At 38.5% G+C, this 20,864-nt stretch overlaps 1 protein-coding gene and 1 pseudogene across 1 annotated transcript in view; one reads left to right on the top strand and one right to left on the bottom strand.

Annotated features, from left to right (window-relative positions):
- COMMD1 (copper metabolism domain containing 1) overlaps positions 1-20,864 on the bottom strand; it is a 67,240-nt gene that overhangs the window by 45,904 nt on the left and 472 nt on the right. The window contains exon 2 of the mRNA XM_016214039.2: positions 6,660-6,941. Within this exon, the coding sequence (XP_016069525.2) occupies positions 6,660-6,941 (282 nt within the window). The remainder of the gene's footprint in view (positions 1-6,659; positions 6,942-20,864) is intronic.
- Positions 9,367-9,835, top strand: LOC107537913 (nuclear transport factor 2 pseudogene; annotated as a pseudogene).

Raw genomic sequence — 20,864 nt, 5'->3', positions numbered from 1 at the left:
CAGATAAAATTCATTTGTGATCAATATTGTTTAGATGTCACCACTCTCACTAGTTTATTTATTTATTTATTTTTTAATCCTCACCTGAGGATATTTTTTCCAATGCTTTTCAGAGAGAGGAGGAGAGAGGAAGGGGGGAGGGAGGGAGGGAGAGAGAGAGAGAGGAAAACATCGATGTGAGAGAGAGATACACCGATTGGTTGCCTCCTGAATGTTCCCCAACCAGGGCCAAGCCTGCAACCGAGGTACGTGCCCTTGGCTGGAATCAAACCAGGGAGCCTTCAGTCCACTGGCCATTGCTCTAACCACTGAGCAAAACAGGCTAGGGCTCTCACTACCTTTATCAGCATAATTCCATTCATATTCCTCTACTATAACCACAAGACTTACTAAGTCTACAAATGACTTTTTAAAAAAATATATCTTTATTGGTTTCAGAGAGAGGAAGGGAGAGGGAGAGAAAGAGATAGAAACATCAATGAGAGAGTCATTGATTGGCTGCTTCCTGCACACCCCCTACTGGGGATCGAGTCCAAAACCCGGGCATGTGCCCTTACTGGGAATTAAACTGAGATCTCCTAGATCATAGGTAGATGCTCAACCACTGAGCCATGCCGGCCGGGCCACAAATGATTTATTAAAATACTTAATCTAATCTACTGAGGTTAATAACCCTGGCAATAAAAAGGAAGTTGAGCTTATTTGGCAGTTAATCTGAGCTAGTTCCTAGTGACTACCACTCACCATTATTGCCATCTGTATCTTGAGTGATACTACTGAGCCCTCTTTATTACACACAAAGCTATTTAGAAAGTTTAGAAACATTATAAACCTGAAACTTAGCTTCCAAGTTCAAAAGTCCCATTTTCTGTTTCTCCAATTGAGAAATATTTTTTTAAATCCATACAAACGTGCCAAGAATGGTCTTACACCACATACAAAAATTAACTCAAAATGGATTAAAGACCTAAATGTAAGAGCTAACACTATAAAACTCTTAAAAGAAAACATAGGGGGATGCCTGGCCGGGCGTGGCTCAGAGGTTGAGCGTCGACCTAGGATCCAGGCAATCGAGGTTCGATTCCCAGTCAGGGCACATGCCTGGGTTGCAGGCTCAATCGATGACTCTCTCATCATTGATGTTTCTCTCTCTCTCTCTCCCTCTCCTTTCCTCCCCCTGAAATCAATAAAGATATATTTAAAAAAAAAAAAAATATATATATATATATATATAGGGGGGAAATGTCGTGACTGGATTTGCGATGATTTCTTGGGTATGATACCAAAAGCACATGAAACAAAAGAAAAAATAGATATACTGAACTACATCAAAATTTAAAGTTTTGTGCATTAAAGGATATTATCTAGAGAGTGAAAAGAAAACCCACAGAATGAGAATATCTAATAAGAGATTGCTATCCAGCATATATGAAAAACTCCTAAAACTCAACAATAACAATGGAAAACAACAACCAGATTAAAAAATGGACAGCCTGGCCAGTGTGGCTCAGCAGTTGAGCATCGAGCTATGACCCCGGAGATCACGGTTCAATTCCCGGTCAGGGTACCTGCCCAGGTTGCAGGCTTGATCCAGTAGGAGGCGTGCAGGAGGCAGCCAGTCAACGACTTTCTCATCATTGATGTTTCTCTCTCTCTCCCTCTCCCTTCCTCTCTCTGAAATCAATAAAGATATATTTTTTTAAAAAAATGGACAAAGGACTTAACAGACATTTCTCCAATAAGCACATGAAAGGCTGCTCAACATCACTAATCATTAGGGAATGTAACTCAAAACCACAATGAGATACCACCTCACACCCATTAGGATGGCAATTTATACACACACACAAGCACATACAGAAAATAACAAATGTTGATAAGAATGTGCAGAAATTGGAACCCCCATGTATTGTCAGAAAGACTGTAAAAGGGCACACTCTGTGGAAAATAGTTTGGCAGTTTCTCAAAAAGTTAAAGATAAAATTAACATATGATCCAGCAATTACACTTATAGGTATACATGCAAAAGAATGAAAAGCAGGTACTCAAACAGATATATGTACAAAAGGTGGAAACAACTCAAATGTCCATCCACATATTAATGGATAAATAAAATGTGGTGCATACGTACAATGGAATATAATTCAATCTTTAAAAGGAATGAAATTCTGACACATGCTACAACATCGGTAAACCCTAAGACATTATGCTACGCAAAATAAGCCAGACACAATAGGGCAAATGTATGATTCTACTTACATGAGTACCTAGAATAGGCAAATTCACAGACACATAGAGTAGACAGAAGTTACCAGGGGTCAGAGAGAGGTGGGAATGGGGTGTTATTGTTTAATAAGTGCAGAGTTCCTGTTTGGGATGATGAAAAAGTTCTGAAAACTGAGACTGATGTTTACAGATGTATTAATGTTAATGATGTATTAAGTACTTTGTGAATGTACTTAATACAACTGACCTGAACACTTAAAAATGATTAAATGGTAAATTTTATGATATATATATTTTACAAATAAGAAACAAACGCTAAGAATGGACTTGGGCTAGAGGCCTTCTATGTGCATCTTGGCAGTGGAGCAATGGCATGGAATGAAGCCCACAGCCAACCAGTCAGTACACAAATACTAGACAAACACAAGCAGTTTCAACATTGCTGGGCAAGATACACTGTTACCCTGAGTTTAGCAAAAAGCAATGACATCCAAAAATCATTTCCAAGTCCTCTTAAGGCTTGGTTTCCTGGCTTCCTCTCAATCACCCCATCTGTCCACAAGAATAGAACTAGAGAGCCGGAACAGCAAAAATTTGAAAGAAGTCCAAAACCAGGGGCTGCCTGTTGGCAGGTTACTAGTCAGAAGCTAAGGAATTCAACAGTGCCAAAGCCCTGTTCTCAGAGAGTCAACAAGTTTGCAAAGACACTCATATCTTTCTCTCCCTCTTAAAAAAAATTTTTTAGACAGAGCCGAAGGGAGAGGGACAGAGAGATAGAAACACTGACGAGAGAGAAACATCATCGATCAGCTGCCTCCTGCATACCCCCTACTGGAGATCGAGCCTACAACCCAGGCATGTGCCCTGACCAGGAATCAAACTGTGCAAGATCTCTTTGGTTTCTAGGTTGACACTCAACCGCTGAGCAATACTGGCCATGCTAAATCTTTTTTATTGAAGTATAAAATACATATAGAAAAGTATATATCATAAAAAAGATTTTTTAAGTCTACTAGGGAAAATTTAAGCTCAATAATCTCAAATGCATCTCTTCATAAATTGGGAGTTTAAAAATAAAATTATTTCAGCACAAACAGCATTTTCTTAACTGCCAAATGTTAAATATTTTTTTATTTATTTTTTTCCCTACTGGAAGGGCTAATTATAGCAATAAAAAAAACTCAAGTTGTATAGTAGATGGCCAACTTAGCAATAAAACTGTTAAAGACTAGGATTACCAATTTATACTAACATTCATGCAATTCATGCAAAAAAACAGTTATCGCCAATTCCTTGCTTTCTTTCACTTTCCACATCCCTTCCAATTCATCTCAAAGTAACTCATCTACATTCAAAACATTTCTTCTATCTGCTCACTTCTCTCTACTCTGACTACTAAAATTATCTCCATCTACCTTGTTAATATTACTTCACCTGAACTACTACGATAACTTCCTTTAAGTGTTCTCCTGGCTTCATTTTTTTTCTTTTGGCACAATACTGACTTTTATTAGTAATCCCTAGGCTTGGCAAACAAATTTTGAAACAAGTTATAACAAAACTTAAAAAGAAAGGGAATTTTCATAACTGTAAACAGAGGTGGAAATGTAGAATGGAGGTTGTCTAAAGTCCCATTTTGAACATAACACCATTTTGAAGTGGAGTGTCAATTTAGGCTCTATTCATTCTGGATATCTAACCTTGCTAACAGAATGAAGGATGAAGTTTTTGTTTTTTATCTTGAGATCCCATTTTACCTAACTACTATCACACAGAGATTTGGAAGTAAAAGAGAGTTGCTTTTAATGTGCAAAAAACTATTCCAACCTTAGTGATTTTTCCCTGGGATCTTAATACCATGGCTTCACTTTTGGCTATATTATAATCCATCCTTCACATGTGAATCAAAGCGATCCTACCCAAACATAAGTCACACTGCATTATCCCATTTGAAACCCTACAATGGTTTCCTATTATACTTAGAATAAAAATCCAAATTTCTTACCAAGGCCAAGTTCTTGCCTTTGTTCTTCCCTCTGCCTGTATTTTATACTCCCAGATCAGCCTGCCTCAAAGAAGCATTCCTCACTCAAACTAAAGTGGTAGCCCCTTACTCTGAGGTGGAGTCTGAGCATCCATAATTTTTTAAAGCTTCTCAGGTGAGTCTGATATATAGTGATGCTGAGAACCACTGCACTAAATGAGTCTTGCTTTTGCTTGCAACAATTTTTCCGCCAATTTATTTCCTGATACTTCTTATTGCCCGTGGGTTGAAAAACTGAAAAAAAACAATAGAAAGTGGTAAAATAAAAAGAAATGGCTAATCATCAGGAATCTACACTAAACCAATGCCAAAGTCACACCTATGTGTAACATGCAAGAGTTATGTTTATAAACTTCAGAGAATTTGTACTGCATGTACCAACTTTTTTAAAAAATATGTCTTTATTGATTTCAGAGAGAAGGGTAAGGGAGAGAAAGAGAAACATCAAAGATGAGAGAGTCATTGATCAGCTGCCTCCTGCACGCCCCTTACTGGGGACTGAACCCACAAGCCAGGAATGTGCCCTGACCTCAAATCTAACCTCGATCTCTAGGATCATGGGTCAATGCTCAACCACTGAGCCACACTGGCTAGGCTGTACCAACTTTTTTATTGTTCTTAGTTCATGACACTCAGCTCAAAATAAGAGAGTTGAAGTTGTCAGAGAAATCAAATATAAACGTTACTTCCTCAGAACTGCCTTCTTCAATTTCCTGGGTAAAGAGAGAAATTCCCTCTGCTGAGCTTTGGTAAGGCTCTTCAGTCTCTGATAAGCTTTCTCACACTAATTGCTGTTTTCCTTTTACTGTCAGCTCCATAAAATAAGGCACTTGTCTGTACTGTTCACTGATATATCCCCAACACCTATACAGTGCCTGACACATGATTGATGCTTAGTAAATAGTGACTTATGTGATTCATTTATTCATTCAACAAATATTTACTGAACACCACTTACCAGGGAGCATCCTAGACCCCAGACCTTAAGGATACAGCAGTGAACAAAAGAGCAAAAATTCTTGCCCCCCCCTTATATGCTAATGTGGAGCACAGACAAGATCAATAAGTAAAACAAAATACAGGTAACCCTTGAACAATGCAGGTATTAAGAGCACCAAGCGTCAGCCTCCAGGCAGTCAAAAATTTAACTACTGTCCCTCAGTATCCACAGGGGATTGGTACCAGGGCCCCTAGTAGATACCAAAATCCTTGGGTGCTGAAGTACCTTATATAAATGATGTAGAACAATGTATACAGCCCTTCACATCTGTGAATTCGCAACCATGGATGCAAATCCCAGAGATATGGAGGGCTGACTATATATCTACTGAAAAAAATCCATGTAAGTGGACCCACACAGTTCAAATCTATGCTATTCAAGGTCAAATGTATATTGCAAGCTAGGTAGTAATAAATGACATCAAGAATAAAGCAGAAAAAATTAATCTATGATAACAAAAGGTAGATTAGGGGTTGTCAAGGAATTACAGTGAAGAGAGGGACACAAGGAAACTTTTAGGGGCTGATGGACACATTTCTTGACTGTAATGGTGGTTTCAAAACTGTATATACCAGCAAGTATGGCTCAGCTGGCTGAGCTTTGTCCCATGCAGCAGGAGGTCATGGTTAGATTCCCAGTCAGGGCACATTCGCAGGTTGCAGGCTTGATCCCCAGCAGGGGGCATGCAGAAGACAGCCGATCAATGACTCATCATTGATGTTTCTATTTCTCTCTTTCCCTCTCCCTTCCTCTCTCTGAAGTGAATAAAATATATATATTTTTAAAACAGAAACCATGTATATGCTAAAATTATCTGCTATAATGGCTGTAAGAAAAAGCAGCAGTGTTTTGTAAATAATCAAGATCAAATTAAAAATTACTTGTGGGCTCAAGGACAGAGAGAGCACACTTAGGGTCCTTAGGAACAATACATTACAGTACTTAAGATGCACTGTCTCCTGTACCTGACTGCCTATAAAGATGACTAGGTGAGATAGTTTTGTTCTGCATTGTTTAATCTCAATTTCTGGTCTCTATTTTGCATCTCTATCATTGTCTTGGAGATTGTGACCAAATGCCAAGAATTCTGAGATCTAATCAAAATGTAGTAGTGGCGAGCTTCTGTACAATCACCTTATTGCCCCATTTTGTTCTTCTGCAATAGCTAAGATAACCCTGAGGCTGGTTTCCAGACTCTATACACAATTCACAGTTTCTAAATTTTTAGATGATTCCATCTCTGAAGTGGGATTCTAAGGAAAAGAGTCTTTTCCTATTTTCTCACTACTTCTGCAAAGATGACTGTGACATAAAATCGATTTGAATGTATTGCTAATATGTAAGGGAAAATATAATTTACAACGGGAAACTGATTGAAGTTGAACTCACCTGTCCACTTTTCCCTATTTCCAGCTCCATTATGGCAACAGGGGTGTGTATCTGAGCTGAGTGCCTCGACTGTGACTTGCCGTCAACTCTCCAGCTGAGGCCCCGAAGCCCACTGTCCCAGCGGCTCTGGTTCATCAGGCTCTCTCGGATCTTTGTCTTATGACTCTTCCAGAATTTAGAAATGACCGCAGCTTGATCAGATGTGATCCCTCCTTGCTTTTTGGTTTGAGCAGTCAAAAATGCTTCCAACTGGTTGAAATCCATGTCTGCAGATGCAATAGACTATAATGACAGAAAAAGTAATAAATGTAATTTGGTAGATAACTAGTAAAAGGTAGCTTTTTTTTTTTTAAATATATCTTTATTGATTTCAGAGAGAGGAAAGGAGAGGGAGAGAGAGACAGACAGAAACATCAATGATGAGAGAGTCATTGGGGATCGAGCCCACAGCCCGAGCATGTGCCCTGACCGGGAATCGAACCTCGATCTCCTGGATCCTAGGTCGATGCTCAACCGCTGAGCCACACCTGGCCAGGCGTAAAAGGTAGCTTCTTAACTACAGATCATATTTTGAGTGACTCATAATTAATGAATAAGTTTCACAAAAGGGTCGCCAAGTGACAGTAATGAGAATAAACTCTTCATAAGTACAAAAATATTCCCTTTGCAAATATCAAATATCAGAAAACTATTGCTAAAAATTCCATGTCATTCAAATTCTATGTCAATAACTATAATCTAATTTTTAAATATCCAGTACTATGGTGGGAAAATAATAAAGTAATAAAATGAAAATTTAAAAATAAAATAATAAAATTAATTAGCTCTCTAATGAAATCTGACCTAACGTATTAAAATTGTGCGATGCCTTGGAAGTTTTGTTAAATGAATCCATTCTTTTAGCTCTGTAGTCTATCTTCAGCCAAATAGCTCATTCACAATATTACTCCGAAATTGTATACTTTATGCTTTCCCATAAATTTCAAAACTTAATTGCCATTACTGTTCTCAAAGGAGTAAGCAGCTAAACTGAAGCAGAAAATCATTAGAGGGCTAAGGCAATAAAGCCTTGGAGAGGACAGTGACAATTAATGATCTGGTCTCAGGACAAGCTCTCCCCTGCCTCTTCTTTGGTATGTCCTTACCATTTCCTGGCCACTGGAGTTGGCATGAGCTCCAAACCAGACAAATCTCTGCACCCTCCTTTCTTTGGGAATAATAAATGACTCAAATAAATCTCCCAATTTAGAGCAGGAAGTGAAATGGTCTTGCCCCTTGGAGTCATGGTACCAGAAGGGGTTGCAGACAGCCATCGTTGATCTTTTGGCAAAGGCCTGATTGAAAGTGAGTTCCAATGGAGTGATATCCCTGTTTTATAATCCCCTGGTTCCTGCAAACTTCCTTCAATTCTGTATATTATCTCTGTATCCTTTCTACCTATAGGCACCAAAATATTGCTTTGACTGTTCAAGACAGTTTAAACCGCAATCCTATTATTTGGAACCAAAAGTACTGACTAAACTTGGGCAGTAGCAGTAAGAACAGAGGAACGTAAAAACAGTGTACAGGTAGACTATAGGTAGAGGAAGTGGGACTGGAGCTGAAAAACAAACATGGTGCCTTTTATTCCTCCATTAATATATAGAAATTTTATAATAAATATGACTTTTTTATTAAAAGTATTTAATATTGCAATTCAATAAACATTTATTGAATATCTGCCTATTTAGCAGGTATGAGGACCCAAAATCTCTGGCTATGCCACTCAATAAAAACATTAATTTATATAATGTAAAATAAATTAAGTCAAATTATCTCCCCTGGCACTGTTTCACAATAACACAATTCGGGTTATTTGTATCACTCTTTTCCTCAAATCATACCAAAATATCCATTCTGATATAACTTAACTTGTGACAGATATCATTTGGTTGGGTTCCAGTCAATGATATCTTAAACTGGGGTCAACTCATCCAAATTAAGAATAATAAAAAATAATAAAAAATTAAATGAGGAATTGATTTTGGTTTGAGTTCAAAGTCATCAATTTTCACCAAATTTCAAAGGAACCTACAAGAATTTAAAAGCCCTGGTGGGTTTGGCTCAGTGGTTAAAGTGCCTGCCCATGCACCAAAAAGTCAAGGGTTTGATTCCCTGTCAAGGGCACATACCTGGGTTGCAGGTTCAATCCCTAGTCCTGGTCAGGGTGCATCTGGGAAGCAACCAATTGATGTCTCTCTCTCTGTGTCTCTCTACACCCCCCTCCACTCTCTCTAAAAAACTCAATGGAAAAATGTCCTCAGGTGAAGATTAACAAAAATAAATAAATTTTAAGGTGAGAAGTCATTGAACAACCTAAATTACAGACCCATGGGTATGGTAATTTAGGCATCATTAATGTCTTAAATATGCAAAGTCATTAAAATCCATGGTAGCCTACATTCCATTTCTTTTCAAATCGCCATATTTCTGGAATATAATCAAACACAGAGTAAAAAATGACCAAGTTTAAGAAAAGATTTTGTAAATGTGTATCTAACAAAAACAAATGTCACAAAGACTTCACAAATGACCTGGATTATAATTAAAATCAACTCAAATATTAAATATTTAAAACACATCCTGGCAAACCAGGCTGGGCTGCAGCCACCACTGCCGCCATTGTGCCAGCCCCTCTGGTCTCAACAAGGCCAGGTGATGCTCCATAATGGAAGACAAGCCAACTTGGGAGCAGATTGGATCTAGCTTCATTCAACATTACTACCAGTTATTTCATAGCAAAAGAACCCAACTAGGTGCAATTTACATTGATGTGTCACGCCTTATGTGGGAAGGACAGCAATTCCAGGAGAAAGCTGCCATTGTAGAGAAGTTGTCTAGCCATCCATTCCAGAAAATCCAGCACAGCATCAGGGCGCAGGACCATCAGCCCACACCAGACAGCTGCATCATCAGCATGGTTGTGGGCCAGCTGAAGGCTCATGAAGACCATCACGGGGTTCCACCAGATGTCCCAACTAAAGAACATCAAGGATGCTTGGGTTTGCACCAATGACTTGTTCAAGCTTGCCCTGTACAACTTCAGCCGACGTCCTCCCAGCCAGGCACTCATGCTGTTTCCTACTCTTCTGGATACTATTCACACTCCTCTAGATGCTCCAAATACACACAAATGAGCAGGGCAATGGTAGGAGTGGGCGCAGTGCACAGTGTGAATGGTGTCTGGATGCTAGACTACATTTGACAGGAGAAGTTTGTGTTGTACCAGTGCATGCCTTGGAAAGACTTAAGTAATGCAAAAGGTTGTCTTTTTTTTTTTTTATCTTTATTGATTTCAGAGAAAGGAAGGGAGCGAGAGAGAGAGAGAGAGAGAGAGAGAGAGAGAGAGGGAGAGAGAGGGAGAGAGAGAGAGAGAGAAACATCAATGATGAGAGAGTCATTGATCGGCTGCAGCCCGCAACCCGGGCATGTGCCCTGACCAGGAATCAAACCCTGATCGCCTGAGCCACGCCCGGCTGGGCAAAAAGGTTGTCTTTTTTCTTTTTTTTAATCTACTGACAGGTTGCTCAAATAACTCAACAAAGTGAAGGAGAAAGCAGCTGCCTCGTAGCACAGATATTGATTTGTTCAGATGTTTCAATGCTCATGAAACAAAACCACAAAAATTTTCTTAACAGTTTAAATAAATAAAACACATCCTAAAAGATAAACTATTCAGACTTAACACAAACATTGTAACTCTACTGAAAACAAAAGGTAGGTCAACATATCACTTTTTAAAATTCCCTTCTAGCTCTTGTATATATGCATATATGATTTGTGATCATAGTTTTATTTTTTTCAATTTTTTTTTTTAATCCTCACCCAAGGATATTTGTTTCATTGCTTTTCAGAGAGAATGGAAGGGAGAGAGAGAGAGAGAGAGAGAGAGAGAGAGAAACATCGATGTGAGAGACAAACATGAATTGGTTGCCTCCTGCATATGCCTCAATCTGGGGCTAGGGATCGAGCCTGCAACCAAGGTACGTGCCCCTGGCTGGAACTGAACCCAGGACCCTTCAGTCCGCAGGCGAACATTCTAACCACTGAGCCAAACCAGCTAGGGCTGTGATCATACAGTAGTTTTATTCATCATATAAATATACTTTAAAGAAATATAAACATTTGCCCAGACAGTGTGGTTCAGTGGTTGAGGGTCGACCCATGAACCAAGAGGTCACTGGTTTAATTTCCGGTCAAAGCACATGCCCGGGTTGTGGGCTTGATCCCCAGTAAGGCGTGTGCAGGAAGCAGCCCATAAATGTTTCTCTCTCATCGATGTTTCTATCCCTCTCCCTTCCTTTCTCTCTAAATTCAATAAAAACACATTTTTTTAAAAAGGAAATATAAACATTTGGACACAAAGCAAGGCTAGCAATTGCGATTAGAGTCTGTCCTGGGTAAATATATTATCTATGTTCTGAAAGATAATAACACTTTTACACAACTAAGCAATCCCTAAGACTTTCAGGAATAAATCATCAAATCAAAAAGTAACAGCAATGGACCTACCTATTAGAATGGACAAAACTCAGAACACCGACACACCAAATGCTGGCAAGGATGTGTAGTAATATGTACTTCCACTCACTGCTGGTGGAAATGCAAAATAGTACCACCTCTTTGGAAGAGTTTAGTGGTTTCTCACAAACTAAACATACTCTTACTATACAATCCAGCAATTTCACTCCTTGGTATTTACCCAAATAAGGTGAAAACTTATGTCCACACAAAAACCTGCACGTGAATGTTTTATAGTAGTTTCATTATTTGCCAAAACTTGGAAACAACCAAAAAGTCCTTCAGTTGGTGAATGGATAAACTGTTGTACATCCAGACAATGAATATTATTCTGTACTAAAAAGAAATGAGTTATCAAGCCATGAAGACACGGAGGAAACTTAAATGCATATTACTAAGTAAAAGAAGCTAATCTGAAAAGACTACATACTCTATGATTCCAATTATACAACGTTTTGGAAAAAACAAACAAAGTCAATAAAAAGATCAGTGGTTGCCAAGGGAGAAGGGGGAGGGAGAGATAAACAGATGAAACACAGGGTACTTTTAAGACAGTGAACCCATTCTGTATTATACTACAATGTCATTGCACATTTTTCAAAACCCACAGTACGTACAAAACAAAGAGTGAGCTCTAATGTAAACTAAGGTCTCTGAGAGATAAAGATGTGTCAATGTAGGTTCATCTATTATAACAAATGTATCTCTGGACCAGGATGTTGAGAATGGGGGAGGCTGTGCATATGTGGGAACAGGGAGTGTATGAGAACTCTGTACTTTTCTGTTCAGTTTTGCTGTGAACCTAAAACTACTCTAGAAAATTAAGTCCATTTACTTTTTTTTTAAAGTAACTGTAATGTGTTTCAATGATCTTAGTAAGAAGATTGAATGAATGTTTTCATATCAGGAGACATACATGATTAAAAGAAAATGTTCAGACATTTTTTAAAGGGAGCAGAAGACAGTTGTTTTCCAGGAGCTGACATTGTTACCTACCTCTTTAGAAAGTTAAAAGACAGGAACAAGCCAGCACCACAGTTTGTTTTGTTTTGTTGTAATTTATTGGAGTGACATTGGTGAATATGAAGATACAGGTTTCAGATGTGGGTTTCTATGTTACAAAATCTGTAATATTGCACTATGTGCCCCACCACTCAAAGTCAAATCTTCTCCTTCTCCTGTCACCATATATTAGAACCCCCTTTACCTGCCACCCGCTTCCCTCTGGCAGCCACCACACTTATTTGTGTCCACAAGTTTCAGTTTTACATCCCATATATGGTTCTTAGCTTTTTCTGACTTATTTCACTTTGCATAATATTCTCAAGGTTTGTCCATGTTGTTGCAAATGGCAGTATTTCATTCTTTCTTATGGCTGAGTAGTATTCCATTGTGTACATGTACATCTTCTTTATCCAGTCCTCTATTACAGAACACTCTGGTTATCAGCACCAAAGTTTAAATACACATTCAGTTCCTGTTCTGTTTACTGCTTGCTCTCTCTGTGCAAAAAAACAATTTGGATTTAGTAGACCTCAGAATAATAGCATTCCACAGGTTTTGACTATTCGAATCTGAAAAATGTCAAAACTCATTAGCTAGAAGATTCTGGTGGCTCAGACCAAATTGAAACTAGACTTAATACAGTAAGTAAATTGGTTTTAATTTGGCTCTTTAATAAAAATGAGGGCGATTTTAGAGAGAAAATGTGTTTCAATAGACTGTAGAACACAAATGTGAATATTATACTAATTCAATTAATTGTCTTCAAAGTTATTTTTCACCTATGAATGGAATTGAATCCTGAATTTATCTAATTTTCTTAAATATTTGGCTACAACCCTCCAAGCTAATGTTTCATTTTTCTCCCATCCTTTGACTTGAAATTAATGAGAACTAAAACACTTTTTTCTTCTACCACACCATTTGTCGTAATTCTTACTGTTCTAACTTTTGCCCCAATAATACTAAGATTTGTAAGTTTGTCTCCACCAGGTTACAAGCCCTACTCGAACTTAGGGAGTACCACCTCTAGACACCATCACCACCTCCTTCAGTGCCCAGGCCTCATCGTCCCTCTAACAGACAGCAAGGATCTCTTGGTTCTGAAGAAAAACATCACCCCCTTTCAGCAGGAAGTAGTTACAGAAGAGACCCTGTGCCCCATTTTCTGAAAGAATTCAGAGCCAAGATCCTTGAGGGGAGGATATGATAAGCAGTTAGAGCAGAGCACATGCGCAGAGCAAGGATGATGGGCCAGGCAGAGAAGGTCATCAGGGTGGAAAGCCCCAGGTGCCTAGTAACAGACAATTGTAGGGTGGGACCTTGCCTCCAGGGTGGTCTTTCCTCCCCTAGCTTATCACTGGTCATGTGGTTTGGACCCCCTGGCCTTTTCTCCCAGTGATAACATCTAGGCCTCAGTTGCATTTCAGCTCCAGGCCCAGAAGAGCAACAAAACCACCCACAGCTGACCTCAGGACAAGTGACATTGGATAATGAGCGCCCCCCACCCTGGCACCGACCAATCAATCAGTGGAGACCACAACCCTGAAAGGAAGCACCTGGAATACTGCTGAATATTATAATGAGATCTCCCCCGGGACCTCCCCCAAGATCTCTAGAGCCTATTCATTCTGCCTAAATGAAACTTGAATTTGATCAAAATAAACAAATGTGGAGTAATAAAGGGGGCTCTGGGGTGCTGGTAGTGTTTGGTTTCTTGGTCTGGATGCTGGTAACACCCAGTACATAGAATATTGCTATGTACTGCGGTGGTAAGCACACAATACAATGTACAGATACAGCAGTACCTTGGTTTTCTAATGTCTCCATTGACGAACATTTCGGTTTACGAATGCTGTAAACCCGGAAGTAAATGCTTCAGTTTTCAAAAATGCCTCAGAAGTCGAACATGCCACATGGCTTCTGCTCAGTGCAAGATCCTGAGGCCTAGCTGTTGGTGGCTGATCCCCTGGTTTTCTAACGTTTCTGACCTCGAACGGTCTTCCGGAACGGATTACATTCGACAACCGAGGTACCTCAGTAATGTACTATAGAACTGTACTCTTGAAACCTATATAATTTAATCAATGTCACCCCAATAAATTCAATAAAAAATTTTAACTTTTTAAAATTTAAAAAAATAGCCCACCTGATGTGATTCAGTGGTTGAGCATCGACCTATAAACCAGGAGGTCACAGTTTGATTCCCAGTCAGGGCACATACCTGGGTTGTGGGCTTGATCCCCAGTAGGGGGGTGCAGGAGGCAGTCGATCAGTGACTCTCTCTCACCACTGATGTTTCTATCTCTCCCTCTTCCTTCCTCTCTGGGGGAAAAAAAAAAAGTGACATCATCCTTCAGAGAAATTGAAGTGCATTTCATGAGTTATCTAAATTCTCAAAAATGATCAATGAAATTAGCAAAATTTAGTTACACAAAAACTAGAGAACTATAGGAAAGGGATCTGTTTATAGAGGCAGAAATGGTATTTCTAAATTCAAATTATCAAACCAAATATTTAAACTTCTTTTGGATAAGAAATTCTTATCATTGAATAGCCAACTATGTTTCCTGAACTAGAACATTCAAAAGAAAGAACATTCCAGCATTTTATCAGTGTATTGCAAGCCAATATTCTACTGCCACCTAAAGTAGAAAAACAGAATTACTGCTTATAGTTAAGAAAATGCTAGACAGAAGACAAACGAATCCTGAAAGTATAACAGAATAAGTCAATTGTTTTCAGTTTCTTCTGTTCATGTCTCCTAATCTAAACATTTTAAGACCAGATATTTTGTATTCATTCTTTATAATCAAGGTTAACTTCTTATTACTTAATATTTGCTGTCCAAAATGTATAAGGGTGAAGTTCATTCTTAAATTGTCTCAGAATTGAAAAGATACTGCTGGACACACCATTCTTCATTCGTAAGAAACCAATAATAGATTTAAAAGTATCTTACATATGTAAAATATTTCTACATTATATAATAAATGCAAAAGCTCTACTACAAAAACAAGAAAGTTCAACATTAAAAAGCATTCTGCAATGAGGGAGTAGAATGGGGGTACATCTGTAATATTCTTAACAATAAAGATGAAAAAATTAAAATTAAAAATAAAAAGAGCATTCTGGCTTTTTCACAACTGGCCTTTTCACAAAAATAACATACTGGATACACTCTGTAAAACAAATCCCAAAACAGAAGCTGAAAATACCATTTTTTAATACCATTCATTGACAATTTTTAAAAAATCATCATTAATGGGCAGTCAACTCATTTTGTAAATGATACAAAATGCACTTTTAAGCCTCTGCTGTTTACTGTAAATACTTTCCAGAAGTATTTTCAAGGTTATTTGGAAACTAGAATCGAATTCTGCTTTTACAATAATAAATACATACCAATGCAAAACATTAAGCTACTGGAATATTTAAAAGATTAAGTGGGGTATCCCTCCATAGAATTTAACCTCTTCAATACTTACATCATCAAAAGCACCTTAGCAATACGTTCATCAAAAGCCTCTTAAAAAAAGGCTGCACCAGTGCTTAGTACAAATGTACTAAATTCCTAATACTGAAGAACAGGATATAAAATCAGGGTCAAGCCTGGCCAGGCGTGGCTCAGCAGTTGAGCATCGACCTAGGATCCAGGAGATTGTGGTTCGATTCCGGGTCAGGGCACATGCCAGGGTTGCGGGCTTGATCCCCAGTTGGGGACCTGCAGGAAGCAGCCAATCAATGACCACTCCTCATCACTGATGTTTCTCTCTCTCTCTCCTTCTCCCTTCCTCTCTAAAATCAATATTTTTTTTAAATAAATAAATAAAATCAAGGTCAAAGTGAATAAAATTTTAAAAGCCAAGTGTAGGATATTATGCATTGTATGCTCCCCATTGTGTTTTACAAAAGAGAGGAGACTGTTAGTGATGGGGTTCAGGAAATACCACCCCAAAATACGGCACTTTGGCATACTGAGTATTTTAAGCTTAAGGACTTTGAAAAAAGGCAGAGCAGGAAGGTCATTCTGCCCTCTCCAACAACCCTTCCCCCTGAAACAGGTCATAAAACCTTCATGAGAGAGGTGTCCTTCCTACACCCAGAGGAAAGGAGCATCCTTATGGACAAAGACAAAGGGGTCACCAAGAAGAACCCTACAAACAGGCCTTGATAATTTTCCCCTACTTTACTACAACTACCTCATACTTTTTAACCTACCCTATTCCTCTGTAACTGTCTACTCTTCATCAAACGTAGCATAAAATAGGTCTTCATTTTTTTAGGAAGGCTCCTGTGTCACATAAAGCTTAAACAAATTTTATGTTTTCTCCTGTTAATCTGTCTTCGCCAGTTTAATTTTCTAACCTGGCCAAAAGTCCTAAGGAGGATCAAGGAAATACCTTTTGTTCTTCCCCTACATTGGCTATGTGTCAAAAGAATACTCTTGGAAATTACTAACATAATCAAGAGAAAAATTCAATTAAAAGGCTAGAAGAGAATGTTGAGTAAATCTATCAAAAAGTAAAAGAAAAAGCCCAGCTGGTGTGGTTCAGTGTGGCCGGTGTGGCTCAGCGCTTGAGCATGGACCTAGGATCCAGGATGCCTAAGTTAGATTCCTGGTCAGGGCACATGCGGGGGGGGGGGGGGGGGGGGGGGGGGGGGGTTGAGGGCTGAATCCCCAGTAGGGGTCATGCAGGGGCAGCCAATCAATGACTCATCATTGATGTTTCTATCTCTCTCTCCCTCTCCCTTCCTCTCTCTGAAATCAATAAAAATGTATTTTTTAAAAAAGTAAAAGAAAAAAACAAAGAAATGGAAAATAGAAAAAATAAAATCTGAGGATACAGTCTAGAAAGTCTAACATTTGAAATATCAGAGCACTAGAAAGAGAATAGAGAAAAAAGAGGTAAGAAAATAATCTAAATAGTAATACATTTCCCAGAACTAAAAGTCATGTGTCTGCAGACTGAAAGGCCCACAGTGGCCTGAAATGAAACAAAAAAACAACAACACACGCATCAAGAATATTTAAGGAAATAAAGGATAAAGAGGAAATTCTAAAAATTTCCAAAGAAAGGAAAAAGTCACATTAAATGAAACAATGCCTTCAAATCTGTGAGTCAATTATTTTACAATCTAGAAATATATTTTCAGCCAAATTAGCAATTAAATGTGAGACTACAATTAAGACTTAAAAAGAAAAAAATTACCTCTTTTTTGCAGAACTACTTGCGAACATGCTTCAAGATCTCAGAAGAGTCAGAGTAAGTAAGCTGAGTCGCACTGAGATTATGGAACTACCACAATGCACATCTGGGCCTCTTCAGGTGATACTTTAACAGCCAGTTTGGCCCCAAAGATCAAGAAGCTTAAAACGAGGTCCCAGTGTTGCCAAATCTTCATCCAGGAAAGACATTATCATGACTTCAATCAACCATATTCATAAGAAACCCCCACCTTGGATCAGGGATATACAACTAGAGAAAGGAAAATTAGTTCTGCGCTATTTCTGTTTTCCTTTTAGTTCCTTATACCTAATAAGCAGGTCTTCCCCCAACCCCTTTTCTCTTTCTTTGCTCATGTTGTAGTCAGATAGGAAATACTCTAAACTGCCTATAATTTACTTAAGTAGGCACAAAGCACTCTGTGGCTGCCTTTTCAAAATACCTGTAACCTTGGTTTAATGTCTATATTCTCCAGTAACTATATGATCCACAAGGGCAGGGAACATAGCTGTGATATTTACTGCTGTATCCCCAGCACAGTGCATGGCATTTATTAAGAATATTTGTAAGATACGTAAATGCACAAAAATATTAAATGGTTATGTCAGCTGACAGTGTTATGTGTTTTTACATGTCTCAAATTTCTATGCTTTCTTTAATGAAGTTAAATAAAGCTTATAATAAAAATTAATAAAGCCTGGCCAGGCATGGCTCAGCAGCTGAGTATCAACCTAGGATCCAGGAGACCGCAGTTTGATTCCCAGTCAGGGCACATGCCCAGGTTTTGGGTTCCATACCTAGTCGGGGGCGTGCAGGAGGCAGCCAATCAATGACAATTCTCTCATCACTGATGATGTTTCTCTCTCTCCCTCTCCCTTCCTCTCTCTGAAATCAATAAAGATATATATTTTAAAAAATAAAAAATTAATAAGGGAAAGCATACAGGGTAGTTGAATGCAAAAAAATTAAATCCAGCATCCTTCAGGTGACATAACCCAATTACAAGATATACAAAAACTATATTACCACAGGTCTTTCCTTTCTGGTCAATCTAATTTTTTTTTTTTTTTAATTACAGATTTTTATGGCTTCAGGAGGAGAGACAGAATCGGGTGTTTAAAATACAAATATTTTATAGTCTTTTATTATTATAAATCTTAATATTATGTTACTGATAAGTTATTTTCTTATATAAGTTTAAACCAGTTTTCATTTGATTCTCAGGTTCATATTAAATTTTATATTATTTTATACTACATTAACTAACACATAAATTTTATATCCTCTGGATGTGGAAAAAATTCCAAATTCAAATACTGCTTTTTAAAACAATGTTTTTAATGATTTCAGAAAGAGGGAGGAAGAGGGGGAGAGAGAGAGAGAAACATCAATGAAGAGTCATTGATTAGCTGCCTCCTGCACGCCCCCTGCTGGGGGTAAAGACGGAAACCTGGGCATGTGCCCTGACCTGTAATCCAACGGTTACCTCCAGGTTCATGGGTGGACACTTAACCACTGAGCCACATTGGCCAGGCCCCATTTCCACCTTTAAGGTTTTTACCAAGTAGCCAACTTCTAAACATAATGTGTATATTATATTGTTTCCAAATATTAAACACCACTAGTTTAAGAACAGATTTTGAGTTTGAGACAGGAGTCAGCAAATATTTTTCTGTAAAGTAAATATTTTAGGATTTGAAGGCTACAGGGTCTCTGTCACAACCACTCAACTCTGTTATTATAGTGGTGGAAGCAACTATAGACAAGATGTAAATGAATAAGTGTATGGCCATGTTCCAATAAAACTGTATTTATAAAAATGAGCAGCAGACCAGATTCATTTCATGGGCCATAGTTTGCTGACCCCTGGTTTAGAGTATTATACCTTCCAGTTCTGCCCATATAAAATTAGTGTAGGTTTCTCTCTTGCTTATTACTTTAATAGCAATCTCCACACTTAAGCACAATCCATTTACTTAATTATTTTACAGATTTTTACTAAGTGCCCACTACGTGCCAGAAACAGTATTAGGTGTTAGGAATAAAGAAAATAATAATAATAATAAAGTCCTGCCCTCTTAACGCATACATTCCAAAGGGAAGTCAACAAATAAACAAGCTAATAAGTACATAATATAATTTCAAGTAGTGCTAAGTATGAAGGAAAGGAAAGCAAAGTAAAAAGGGTGGGGAAGGAAAGGTGAGGCTCTTTGGCTAGGTCAGGGAGATCTAACAGGAAATCATTTTTAAGTAGAGAATGAATGAAGCAAATAACGCATATAATATCTAGGGGAAGAGCATCGCAGGCTTATGGAAGAGCAACTCCAAGGGCCCTAAAGAGATTCAGAAAGCTAAGATGTTTGAATAAAGACAATATAAACCTGGGGGATAAAAGGATCACTGGTAGCTGTGCCAATCCATAAACTGATGCATGCATTTCTAGACATCTAAAATAGGAGATATATTTAATATGTTTTTAGAAGGGAGGGGGAGGGGCGGGGAGGAGGGGGAGGGAGAAATATTGAAGAGAAAAAAAATCCATAGGTTGCCTCCCCTATGCTCCACAACCCCGTGAATGGAACCCGCAACCTAGGTATGTGCCCTGACCAGGCATCAAACGGCCACCTTCTGGTGTAGGCAGGACACTCCAACAGAGCCACCGGGCAAGGGCTAAGCAGTTTTGAAACAAATAACAAGTGCAAAAGTATTAGCAGATGAAATTTTAACATTGGCTCTAATCAGAGTGTGATTTTAGGCTAACTGCTTGCGACTCCCTGGGCCTATTTCCTAATCTTTAAAATGGATGTCCACCATACATGGTTTTTGCAAGAAACAAATTAAATGTAAAACGTCTAGTACATTTCTAACACACAGGAGGCCCACAAAAATCGGAAATCATTTTCACAGCCTTCTCTCTACACTCTGGCACTAGACTCATTCCTATGACTAGCTCTCAGTCTAAGCCAGTGTCGCCCAACACGGTGGCCCTTACCGCTCGTGATAAATAAGCATTTGACATGTGGCTAGTCCAAATAGACAGGTGCTTGTAATATCTTATTTATACTGTACATTGATTACATGTAAAGAGATAATACTTTGAAGATCCCGGGTTAAATAAAATATTAAAATTAACTTCATCTTTTTTTTACTATTTTAATGTGGCTACTATAAAATTATTAAGTATATATTTAACTCTCGTTACATTTCTGCAGGACAGGCAGGCTTGCCCTTTGACCTCAAGCTGGTCAATATGCTCTCCTAACCATAGCGGACTCCTGGATAGGGGTTCGACCCGGCCAATACACCCCACATCCCGGCTCGCTTTAATGCTCCCTACTTCCACGACACAGGGAATTCTGACGACTTGTTAGTTCTTCATTTTTAAAAGCGTGAAGCCCACAGATCCGCCGAGGCA

This window comes from Miniopterus natalensis, chromosome 13, assembly GCF_054644295.1.
Source record: "Miniopterus natalensis isolate mMinNat1 chromosome 13, mMinNat1.hap1, whole genome shotgun sequence".
Classification (NCBI taxonomy): Eukaryota; Metazoa; Chordata; class Mammalia; order Chiroptera; family Miniopteridae; genus Miniopterus; species Miniopterus natalensis.
This window is presented reverse-complemented; position numbering and strand designations above follow the sequence as displayed.